We start from the raw sequence: 12,909 nt of genomic DNA on the forward strand, positions 1-12,909 counted from the left end.
ACTCCTGCCTCACAACAATCATCTTGAAAGGTCAGAACACATCATTGCTCAAAATGGCCACCATAGGGCAGAGGTGAGAAGGGGACTCCACGATCCTCACCACCAGTTTGTAGAGTCATCGAAGATGCCAAGTAACCCTGTCCCAGCTGGAAATCTTTAGAGTCCTGAATTTCTGACATTCCATCCTGGTACATTATGGGATATACAATACTGGATATACAGTGCAGGATCAGACACTACACATCCCACACTGCTTTGGGGTATAAGCTCAAAATCAAGACTGGCCAAAAAGTATCCAACCTGGAACTGGGTAGCTTGGCATCTATGGAATTAGGGTCTCAAAGGAAGTCCAGTTCTCCAGATTTTTAGAGAGGGGTGGGGCATGAAAAAGATGGGGGTCTGGATTTGGGCATTTTGCCCTGAGTTACACTGGGCAGGGGTTAAAGGACTGCTAACCCACAAAAGCATGCGATCCGGGGGGGGGGGGGGGGAGAGTATAGCAATGCTTTGGGTTAATGTACTCTTTATGTAAAACGCTTTGGTTATACCACAGAAAGACTCCTACCCTATGGCATTACTCCTACCTTTACTCTTTACTGGACTCAAACAAAAGTAACCAAAGCCCTTGTAATCCTTTCATTTTGTGAATATGAGCCTATGAAACCTTTTTCATGCTCTTGTTTTTGCATGAATTTGTATAGCAACCACTCATTAATAAGACTTTAAAAAAAAAAAAAAAATTGCCCTGTGAAGTAAGTTTTGCATGGAAGTTTAATACAAGACAAAACTTCACAAAAGCAGGTTCCTGTATTGAAGAGCGTGAAAACACCAGCATTGCTTACATTTCTATATGCATTGTTCCCATTTCGGCATGTCTGTAGACATTTTGATGCTGTTTAATGCACAAAACCCCTTTGGCAAAAAAAAAAAAAAAAAAAAGTGCTGTCAAACATGAGGCCAGATGTTCCCAGCCCTGGAAATGCAAGAAAAATGCTCTGTGATACGAGGGGTGTCCAATAATGTACCTGAGTATGAAAGAAAGTAGCAAGCGTATTGAAACAAGTCTATCCATATTGTGAGATGTCTCAAGGTTACTCATACACAATTGCAGCTCAGTGCAAGTCTAACATTCCAAGATCCGGGATGTCAGGAGAGTCCTCATGCGAATCAAATAAGAAACTGCTAGATTTGGAGCACCATTCGTGATAAAAATTTCTCACAAAAGAAGGAGAAAAGCCAAAGGAGATCCATGAACGCATGACTGCACTTTATAGTGAGTCTGCCCCATTATTCTACAAAGTAAAATTTTGGAGCAAGCAGGTTAAGTGGGGGTAGAGAGTCCATTGAAGATGACCCTCACACTGCATAATCTGTGGAAGAAATTCCACAGACATGTGCAAGAAAGTCGAGGATTTAATTTTGTGAGACAGATGAATTAAGAATTCCTGAATATCTGAAGGAATGGCATCTTGGCAGGTTCAATTTGGAAAATAATTCTTGAAAAGTTGGGCATGTCCAAGGTTAGTGCAAGATGGGTTCGAAGAATGCTGATGCCATGTCAGAAGGCCACGAGGCTCCAGTGCTGTCTGGAAAACTTGGAGATGCTCCATGATAGCCAAGTGAATTTTTTCTTCATTTGGTGACTGGAGTTGAGACTTGGATCAATAACAGAGATCCTGAGTCCCAAATAGAGTCAAAACAGTGGAAGCACAAGTCATCCCCCACCCCCCAAAAGTTCAAGACATAAAAATCTGCAGGCAAAGTCATGACAACTCTTTTCTGGGATGATGAAGGATTTTTGCTTCTGGAGTCCATGCCATATGAGACAACCATAACCGGGGAGAGTTACGCCAACACAATGATCGCTTTGCAGGAGTCAATCAAGGAGAAAAAAATGAGGAAAACTCACAGTAGGTATGCTGCTTCTTCATGACAATGTGCTGGTGCACATTTCACGACAATCACAGGCTGCCATCCGAGAATGTGGATTTCAGTCTTGATCTGGCTCCCTTGGATTATTTCCTATTCCAAGTTTTGAAGAAATATCTCCATAGACTGTGGTTTTCAAGTGTCCTTTGAAAAAAATTCTTCCGTTTGACCTTTAAACTAGAACTCCTTTTCAAAGGAGTTAAAGTCATTGCAGGAAAAGTGGATGAAGTGTATGGAGCTATAAGGGGACTACATTGAAAAATAAAACAATTTTAAAAAAACAAAAACAACTCTGTTCTTTCCTACTGAGGTAGATAAATGATTGAACGCCCCTCATATATACCAATGGAGTCATGCAGGTTGGGCAGAATCTTATTTGCATCCTGTAGCTAATAGATACTAGCCTATGAACAGTTTTGCAAGTTAACACATAAGACCCCAAAACACAGGAAACCGAAGTAAAGAAGGAATACAGCCTAGACCAGACTGGGCAACTCTGGTCCTCGAGGGCTGGAATCCAATCAGGTTTTCAGGATTTCCCCAATGAATATACATTGAAAGCAGTGCATGCAAATAGATCTCATGCATATTCATTGGGGAAATCCTGAAAACCCGATTTGAAACCCGATTTGGATTCCGGCCCTCGAGGACCAGAGTTGCCCATGTCTGGCCTAGACTGTGCATAAAACTGAGGTGAGATAACGCATAGAGAAACATGACAAGGGCAGGCAGAAGATGACTGGCAAAGACGTAATGTTACTGAAACAGCAAAAACAATTTGGATGCTTGGAGAGAGAAAAGCAGTCAGAAATGGCTTCCATTATGCTTCCTTAGAATAACCATCTTCTTCATCACTGATGTGCATCTTCTCTTCAGACACGCCACTTTCATCAATGTTTTCCAATTCATGTGCATGTTGTATAGCTAGATCGGCTAAATCAACGCTTGGTAGTGTATTTTGCTCTGGGTACACCCAGGGCTTGAACTCAGGGTTGTGCTTCCGTTTCCATTCTGTGTACTTCAAACCGGCTTTATATATTTTTTTCATAGCCTGCAAAACATTTAAGACAGGTTGAGCAACATGTGTATCGGAAATGATTTTGCCTCAGATGTATTTTTTTTTTTTGCACGCTCTCCAAACTCTGCATGAATATGGCAGTTTAGGGGGTGAAGTACTTTTGTATATATAAGAGGAGTGGGGGTTTAGGGGTGATCGTATGTGATGAGTTTAGAAAGTAGCCAAACAGATAGAAAAGATAACGATGAAAGCTAGAAACATAGAAACATAGAAGATGACGGCAGAAAAGGGCTACAGCACATCAAGTCTGCCCACTCTGCTTACCCACCCCCTGTCTATGCCCTAATAACCCAATTTTCTTATCTTGACCCTCGCAGGGATCCCACATGGGTATCCCATTTATTCTTAAAGTCTGGCACGCTGTCTGCCTCGATCACCTGCACTGGAAGCTTGTTCCAATGATCAACCACTCTCTCTGTGAAGAAATACTTTCTGGTGTCGCCATAAAATTTTCAGCCCCTGAGTTTGAGCGGGTGCCCTCTTGTGGCCGAAGGTCCCTTGAGAAAGAAAATATCATCTTCCACTTCGACACGTCCCGTGAGGTACTTAAATGTTTCGATCATGTCTCCCCTCTCCCTACGTTCCTCAAGAGTGTGGAGCTGCAATTTGTTCAGTCTCTCTTCGTACGAGAGACCCTTGAGCCCTGAGATCATCCTGGTGGCCGTCCGTTGAACCGATTCAATTCTGCGCACATCTTTACTGTAATGTGGCCTCCAGAATTGCACACAGTACTCCAGATGAGGTCTCACCATGGCCCTGTACAACGGCATTATGACTTCAGGCTTTCGGCTGACGAAACTTCTATTGATACAACCCAATATCTGCCTTGCCTTAGATGAAGCCTTCTCCACTTGATTGGCAGTTTTCATGTCTGCACTGATGATTACTCCTAAATCTCGTTCTGCTGAAGTCCTAGTTAAAGTTTCTCCGTTCAAGAAGTACGTCCTGCATGGATTTCCGCTTCCGAGGTGCATGACCTTACATTTCTTAACATTGAAGCCTAGCTGCCAGGTTGAGGACCAACTTTCCAATGTAAGCAGGTCCTGCGCCATATAATTCTGTAAACTGCATTCACTTACTATATTACATAGTTTGGCGTCATCGGCGAATAGTGTTATTTTACCTTGAAGCCCTTGAGTCAGATCCCCTATGAATATGTTGAAAAGGAGTGGACCCAGGACCGAGCCCTGCGGCACTCCACTGGTCACCTCTGATGTTTTAGAGAGGGTACCATTAACCACCACCCTCTGAAGTCTGCCACTCAGCCAATCATTGACCCATGCAGTTAGTGTCTCGCCTAGCCCCATCGATTCCATCTTGCTTAGCAGCCTGCGGTGTGGGACACTGTCAAAAGCTTTACTGAAGTTCAGGTACACGACATCCAAAGACTCTCCCAAGTCCAACTTTCTTGTTACCCAGTCAAAGAAGCTGATGAGATTGGATTGGCAGGACCTACCCTTGGTGAATCCATGCTGACTGGGATCCCGAAGATTCCCTTCATTCAAGATCGTGTCCAATTTGCTTTTAATTAGTGTTTCCATGAGTTTGCACACTATTGATGTGAGACTCACCGGTCTATAATTCGCAGCCTCTGCCCTGCAACCCTTTTTATGCAGAGGAACGACATTAGCTAATTTCCAGTCCAGGGGAACTTTCCCCTTACTTAGGGAGAGATTGAATAGCTCAGCCAACGGTTTCGCCAGGACATCGCTCAATTCTCTGAGCACTCTTGGGTGCAAATTGTCTGGTCCCATGGCTTTGTTCACCTTGAGTCTTGCCAGTTCACTGTAAACTTCACCTGGTGTGAACTCAAAATTCTGAAACGGGTCTTCTGTGCTTTGTGTTGCCTTCAACTGCGGATACTTGAGTGCGTAGGGAGAGGAATGGCTAGCAGGGAAAAGGAGGTGATAATGCATTTGATAAGACCTCATTGAGAATACACTTCTCCCTCCGTATTCGCGGTTTCAATTATTTGCGGTTTTTAGCTTGCTGGCTCCTCCCCCCATTACATCACTTTGCATAGATGAAATTGCTGATTCCAAGCATTTACAGAGAAAATCGCTGATTCCCAGCACTTTCTTCACCATGATTTGCCTCTCCTTCAGGAACAGGCCAGGTCTCCCACCATGTTATTCGCGGTTTCACCCTATTCACGATGGATTTTAATAGAAAACAGCAAATAACATATAAAACAGTTATTTGCGGTTTTTCAGTATTTGCGGTTCTGTTAATCCCCTATCACAGCGAATACGGAGGGAGAAGTGTACTGTATAATTCTGGAGACTGAACCTTTAAAAAAGATGTAGACAGGATGGAGTTGATCCAGAGGATGGCTATTAAAATGGTCAGTGGTCTTTACTCTAAAGCACTGTATCGCAAACTGTGTGCCGTGGCATAGTAGTGTGTCTTCCGAGATTTCAGATGTGCTAGAGGTGCCAGGGAGGAGGGGAGACGCTGGCTGACTGCCTACAGGACGTGCCTCTTGCGAGAGGCACGTTCTGTAGGTAATCAGCAGGTGCCAGCACCTCTTTTCCTCTCCGCATGTCTTCCCTTCCAGCAAACCCCCCCCCCCACTAGCGGGTCAGCGCTCATCTATAGGGCCTTCGCGTAAGCGCAGAGGTCAATGTGATGACATCATGCATGCGCGTAATGCCATCATGTTGACATCCACGCACTTCTGGATGCCTCGAGTCATGGCCACTACACTTAGTGTGCTGTGGCTTGACAAAGTTTGCGAGACACTGCTCTAAAGCATATGGGGACAGACTTAAAGATCTCAATATGTATACTTTGGAAAAAAAAGGCAGAATGGGAAGATATGAAAGAGGCATTTAAATACCTCTAAGATATAAATACCCAGGAGCTAAGTCTTTTTCAATTGAAAGGAAGCTCCAGAATGAAAGGGGCGTAGAATGAAGATGAAAGGTTACAGACCCAGAAGTAACCTGAGGAAATACTTATTCATGGAAAGGGTGATACAGTGTTCCCCCAGTCGTTCCAGGTCGGCGGTTCGCGGTCCCGGTCATTCGCGGTATTTTCTGACCGTGAACCGCCGACAAGGAGAGGGCAGCGGGAGAGGCAGGAGAGAACAGCCGGAGCGCCGCGAGTGCAGGAAATCACTCGCGGTACGCTCTGACCGCCTCTTCCTGCACTAAGCCGGGCCTTATCCAATCAGGAGCTGCTTTGACACGGAGCTCCTGATTGGATAAGGCCCGACTTAGTGCAGGAAGAGGCGGTTGGAGCATACCGCGAGTGATTTCCTGCACTCACAGCTCTCCTGCTGCCCTCTCCCGCTGCCCTCTTCAGGCTCTCCCATGAAAAACCATATTCACGGTTTTATGAGATTCGCGGGGGTTCCTGGAATGGACTCGAGACTACGACGGGAGCTCACGGCAGCCATTTCCTATGAGTGATCTGTACGGGGCAGGAGTGTAGGAACATCGCTCCTGCCCCGAAAACCCACTAGACCACCACATAAGGCATAAGGGATGCCGGGGGAAGCGTTGGGTGGGTCAGAGCCGGCCCGAATATTATTCACGGTTTTTTAATGTTGCTGGGCCAGCTCTGCCCCTAACCCCCGTGGATACGGAGGGAGAAGTGTACATGAACTGCTTCCTCTGTATGCAAATCTATCTTATGTTTTTGATTGTGGATATCCTGAAAGGCCAACTGGCTAGGTGAGCCCCAAGGGGCTGTGTTGCAAGTCACTGCTTTATGATACCAGAGGTGCCTAGGGTTTCTTGTTCTACTTGACCGCCACAAATAATATCCACTCTATCTTACTGTTCTTCACTTAGGCAGCTTGGGGTTAGTTTAGATTGCAAACTTAACCCTCCATTCAGAATTTCAGCTTGCTTGCTAGTATTTATTTGTCTTACCTGACATTGATTTTTGTGTCCTGTATTGTGCAATATTGCCTTTGAAAACTCTGCCAAGCATTCATTTAAGGAGGCAGGAACGAACAACAATATTGATTTTCAGAAAGTAGTTCTACAAGAATACACTATCTGAGGGGGTGTGACGCAGACCCCGGTCATCTTTTGTTTATTTTACTGGTTTGGGATATTACTTCATAGAAATGTGCATTCAATTGTTTCGGGATCAGAATAGCATATTCTAAAGAAAAAAATGTTTTCAAGTTTATTAAAAAAAATTTATACCGCTCAATCAAACTTCTAAGTGGTGTACAAATAAGTACAGAAGACTACAATAGTCAAAGTAAAGTGAACATACGGTAGGAGGGGAATCTGAAAATAAAATAAAATTTAGCCCTAATAAGGGCAATTAGGTGTGCAAAAGCGTCGTGAAATAAGAATGTTTTTAAAACATACTGAACTTAAAAAAAAAAAAAAAATGAGGAAGTGATACTTCTGAACGGAGATGATTAGGGGTGGAATTCCAATATTGATCACCGTACCTTAAGAAGGACATGGCGATACTAGAGAGGGTTCAGAGAAGAGCGACGAAAATTATAAAAGGTATGGAAAACTTTTCATATGCAGACAGGTTAGAAAGGTTGGGGCTTTTCTCCCTGGAAAAGCGGAGACTCAGAGGAGACATGATAGAGACTTTCAAGATCCTGAAAGGCATAGAGAAGGTAGAGAGGGACAGATTCTTCAGCCTATTGGGAACCACAAGAACAAGGGGGCACTCGGAGAAATTGAAAGGGGACAGGTTTAGAACCAATACTAGGAAGTTCTTTTTCACTCAAGAGGGTGGTGGGCACCTGGAATGCGCTTCCGGAGGTTGTGATAGGACAGAGTACACTATGGGGTTTTAAAGAAGGATTGGATAAATTCCTGAAGGATGCGGGGATTGAGGGATACAGATAGAGGTAGAGATAGGATTAGGAAAGGGTATAGATAGAAGCATAAAGGGGAATAAAGGGTTTTAGACAAGGATCACCTTACAGGTCATGGACCTGTTGGGCCGTCGCGGGAGCAGACTGCTGGGGCGATGGACCTCTGGTCTGACCCAGCGGAGGCAATTTCTTACTTCCAAAGGGAAGAGGCGGTCACCATGAAATTATTAGATCTAATAGTATTGATGTGCTTTAAAGAAGGAATCGTTGAGATTTTGAGACTTAGAGCAAAGGGCTTTAGATGGACAGTAAGGTATGATTAAACTGTTAATAAATTCAGGTTGGTTACTTAAACGGGTTTTAAATGTCAACAAAAGAATTTTACAATTTATTCTTTGCTCAACAGGGACCCTGAAACCGTCAGCACAATGTGCGGTGGCGGCAAAGAAAGCAAATAGAATGTTGGGCATGATAAAGAAGGGAATCACGAGTAGATCGGAGAGGGTCATAATGCCGCTTTATAGGGCAATGGTCAGACCCCACTTGGAATACTGCGTCCAACATTGGTCTCCCAACCTAAAAAGGGATATAAAACTGCTGGAGAGGGTGCAGAGACGAGCAACGAAACTAATAAAAGGGATGGAGAAACTGGAATACAAAGATCGACTTAAGAGACTGGAATTGTTCTCCCTTGAGAAAAGGAGACTGCGAGGGGATATGATCGAGACCTTCAAAATACTGAAAGGAATCGACAAAATAGAGCAGAAAAAATTATTTACATTGTCCAACTTGACACGGACAAGAGGACATGGAATGAAGCTAAGGGGGGGGGGGCAGGTTCAGGACAAATATCAGGAAATTCTGCTTCATGCAGAGAGTGGTGGACACCTGGAATACTCTCCCAGAGGAGATTATTGCGGAATCGACCGTCCTAGGATTCAAAAGCAAGCTAGATGCACATCTCCTTACGAGAGGCATAGAGGGATATGGGTGACTAAAATTACGCCTGGTATACATCGGGCAGGGCCTCCGCGTGTGCGGATCGCCAGACTTGATGGACCGAAGGTCTGATCCGGAGATGGCGCTTCTTATGTTCTTATGTTCAATGAGCTTTGTAAAGAAGGGGTGATACATGATCGTATTTTGTAGCGTTGAATATGATTTTTACGGCAGTATTCTGTACAATTTGTAGTCACCTGATTTCCTTTTTTGTTGTGCCCTTAAACAGAGCATTACAATAATCTATACAAGAGATTACTAGGGAGAGAATTAGATCGTTTAAAGATGCAGGTTCCAGGAGTTTGGCTAGCGATCTGGTCATTCATAAATGATGAAAACAACGTTGAACTACCATACTAATGGAAAGAAAAAGACTGCCGAAGAACAAGATCCTGCATTTGATATTTTGGATTTGACGAATATTCTAGAAAAGTCAGATTCTGAGCAGGTGTCTTTAGTTACCCTTTTTCTACAATTAGCTTTAGACTTGGATAGGGACTGGCTGGTGAAGATGTTTTTCAAGATAAACCCTTCTTGAATCAAAAGATAAGAATGTAGCCAGATGTAGCTCAAATAATTTAAAAGATAAGGAAGCAATTCCTAAACTAAACTAAACTAAGCCTTAAGTTTATATACCGCATCATCTCCACGGAGGTGGAGCTTGACACGATTTACAAAGCATAAAAATATAGGAAGAGAGAGGAGAAGGATTTACTTCTGCGACCTCAGGTCTTAAAATTGAGTACTCAGATTTCCTTGTAAATGTTTTGTTAATTTTAAAGGAATTAGGTATACATTACATTACATTTGTGATTTCTATTCCGCCTGTGCCTTGCGGTTCTAAGCGGATTACAGTTAAAAGAGATCAGGACATTACTGAGAGAATTACATTACAACGATTTAAGTAAATTACATGTTGTGGTATAGAAATACAAGTATAAGATATCTGGATTTATCGATAGAATAACTTGACAGGGTTCAAGTAGTTACAAGGTTCAGTGGGGAAAACAATGTAGGCAACTGAAGAAAGATACCTAACTTTGAAGGAATCAGTTAAGTGGATACCTAAGGGAGATGCTTATTTAGGAGAAGGTTAAATGGATACCTAAGGGAGATGCTTATTTAGGAGTTTGGATATTTTTTGTAAATGAGGTTCAAGGGGATGACTAGTGTGTTATTTGCTGGGGAGAGTGCATGTGCGATTGGGGTGGAATATTAAGTAAGGACGTGTTTTTTGAAAAGAAATGTTTTGATTTCTTTCCGAAACACTTTGATGTCTGTTGTTTTGATCATCAGTTTGGTGATGGTGGGGTCAATTTTCGCTGCCTGAGTTGCTAGAAGGCTGTCGTAAAGTTTCTTACGTCGGGTATCATTATGAGGGGGGAAGGTGAAAAGATTCTGAGTTCTTCTTGATCTGGGTAGTCGGTAGCGGCAAAGACGGTTGTTCAGGTAATTGGGGGCCATACCATGGGTTACTTTGAAAAGTAAGCAGTAGAGTTTGAATTGAGTTCTTGCTTTTATCGGAAGCCAGTGAGAGTCTACATAGGCAGGTGTGACGTGGTCGAATTTGCTGAGGGAGTAGATGAGTCTGATAGCTGTGTTCTGAACGGTCTGTAGTTGTTTTATCATAGTATTTGGGCAAGGTAGGTAGAGGCTGTTGCAGTAATCTAAGGAGCTGAGTATGAGGGATTGTACAATGATCTTGAAGTGTTCTTTGGAAAAGAATTTTCTTATTTTTCTTAGGTTTCGCATGGTGAAGAATGCTTTTTTTATGGTTTTGTGTATTTGTGTTTGCATTGTGCAGCCTCTGTCTAGGTGTGTTCCCAGAATTTTGAAAGTATTCTGTATTGGATATTTGATTGTGTTTATATCTAGTTCTGTTAGGGATGGTTTTTGTTCCTTCTCTAGTAGTAGGAATTTGGTTTTCTCCGCATTCAGTTTTAACTTGTGGTTCATCATCCATTTTTCTACAGTTTCCAATTTTAAAGGAGTTAGGTATACAGTTCTCCCCCGGTCATTCGCGGTATTTTCTGACCTCGAATGACCGGGCAGGAGAGAGCAGCCGGAGCACCGGCAAGTGAAGGAAATCACTCATAGTATGCTCCGACCGCCTCTTCCTGCACTAAAGTCGGGCCTCACCAATCATGAGCTGCGTGTACTGGAGAACATACATACACACATGATTGAAGTTACATACAAATTCAACTTCAGAATGGTTTTAAAAACGGAACTCGTTCTTAACCTGGGGACTGCCTATATTTAATAAAAATGACTGAAAAAATACAGAGATTTTCTTACCTTTGGGGCCACAAACTGGGAGACTTTATTCACCACCCATTTTGGTAAAGAGCCTAGGAGCGAGCACACATCCGTGGTTAGCAACTTACTTTGTATTCAATACATTGTGACAGAAAAAGCACCTTTCAATCCCACAAATACTTCTGAAAGCACCTCAGATAGACTGGTACACATGGTTAACTAAACCTTTTGGAGATAGTTTTGCTCTTTGTACAGAATATTAACCTCAACTAGTATTTTAGCCCGTTACATTAACGGGTGCTAGAATATATGCCTGTGTGTCTTTATTTCTGTCTCTCTCTCCCCCTGGCCCCCTTTGTCTGTCTATCTTTCTGTGTCTCTCCCTGCCCCTGTGGCTTTCTTTTTTCCTTCTATCTGTCTGTCTCTCTCCCTGCCTCCTATGCAGCACCATTTCTCTCCCACCACTTCCCTGTGTGTGTGCATGTGCCCAGGCGGTAAATAATGGACAGGCTGATCGGGTTAAGTTGCATAGTTTTTTGAATCAGTAGGGATTGGTCATTCTGTAGCATGTGTTACATCCAGATCTTAAGGACTTTACTTATCATTCTTCTAAACAGTTCTTTGGCATTTTTGGGGCAGGTGTTGGAGGTTTCTATTCAAGCTGACACGTGGTGGGATTCTGTCTCCCTTTTTTTTAGTTTTATCCTGTGAGTCTCGGGTTTGTGGTCTTAGAAGTTGGCACTTAATTATTTTTACTGTAGCTCTTGTCCGCCGTGGCCTGCCGCCGCTGCGGCCGACAGCCGCCACCGGCCGACATCAGCCGCGGCCAACATCCGCCACCAACAGCCGACGATGACATCTGCCTCGGGGGGGGGGATTCTGGCGTATGTACACTCCTACCTGCAGTGCCCTACAGTGCATGGAAAACGGAACACGCAGATGGGAGTGCGCATGCGCGAGTAGCCTTTTATTATATTAGATAGCGTCCATGGTTTTACTTTTACTTGGGCTTTTACTATGGAATTAGTTTCCATAAGCAGTCTGCCATATATGACTAGGAGTGTAAAGCCCAATAATTTTCATTTCATATAATTTCTTATGCAGTGGCTTAGCGAGAGGTGGTGGCGCCTGGGGCAGAGGCCCCCAGCATGCCCCTCTGGTGGTGGTGGGTCTTTGTACCTCTTCTGATTGTCACTAGCAATGAGCAGGGTCTCATACCTGCTGCTCGTGCTGGCTGAGCCTGCCCTCTGATGTTACTTCCTGGTCCCGAACAGGAAGTAGCATCAGAGGGAGGGCTGAGGCCAGCGAGAGCAGTGGGGGAAGAGCCCGCTTGCTATGAATGACAACTAGAAGAGATATAGTGAAGGGGAGGAATGCATTTAAGAGAGTTCCTTGCACCAAGAGAGGAGAGATGCTGACATCCTTGCCAAGTCGATGATCGGGACACTCCTTTCCTCTTTATAGAAACATAGAAACATAGAAGATGACGGCAGAAAAGGGCTATAGCCCATCAAGTCTGCCCACCCTACTGACCCATCCTCTTAAGTCTATACCTAGCGACCGATATTCCAGCTCGACCCTCGTAGGGATCCCACATAGGTATCCCATTTATTCTTAAAGTCCAGCACGCTGCTGGCCTCGATCACCTGCGCTGGAAGCTCATTCCAACGGTCAACCACTCTTTCTGTGAAGTACTTCCTGATGTTGCCATGAAATTTCCCGCCTCTGAGTTTGAGCGGATGCCCTCTAGTGGCAGAGGGTCCCCTGAGAAAGACGATATCATCTTCCACCTCGATACGTCCTGTGATGTATTTAAATGTCTCAATCATGTCTCCCCTCTCCC

General features: G+C 43.9%; 1 protein-coding gene across 1 annotated transcript in view; it reads right to left on the reverse strand.

The window, feature by feature from the left end:
* Positions 1-2,749: 2,749 nt before the first annotated feature.
* The window catches only part of LOC117351799 (START domain-containing protein 10-like), an 82,718-nt gene continuing 72,558 nt past the window's right edge, over positions 2,750-12,909 (reverse strand). Inside the window, exons 5-6 of the mRNA XM_033927617.1 lie at positions 11,106-11,158; positions 2,750-2,980 (exon numbers count right to left, since the gene is read on the reverse strand). Of these exons, the coding sequence (XP_033783508.1) occupies positions 2,750-2,980; positions 11,106-11,158 (284 nt within the window). The remainder of the gene's footprint in view (positions 2,981-11,105; positions 11,159-12,909) is intronic.

This window comes from Geotrypetes seraphini, chromosome 18, assembly GCF_902459505.1.
Source record: "Geotrypetes seraphini chromosome 18, aGeoSer1.1, whole genome shotgun sequence".
Lineage (NCBI taxonomy): Eukaryota > Metazoa > Chordata > Amphibia > Gymnophiona > Dermophiidae > Geotrypetes > Geotrypetes seraphini.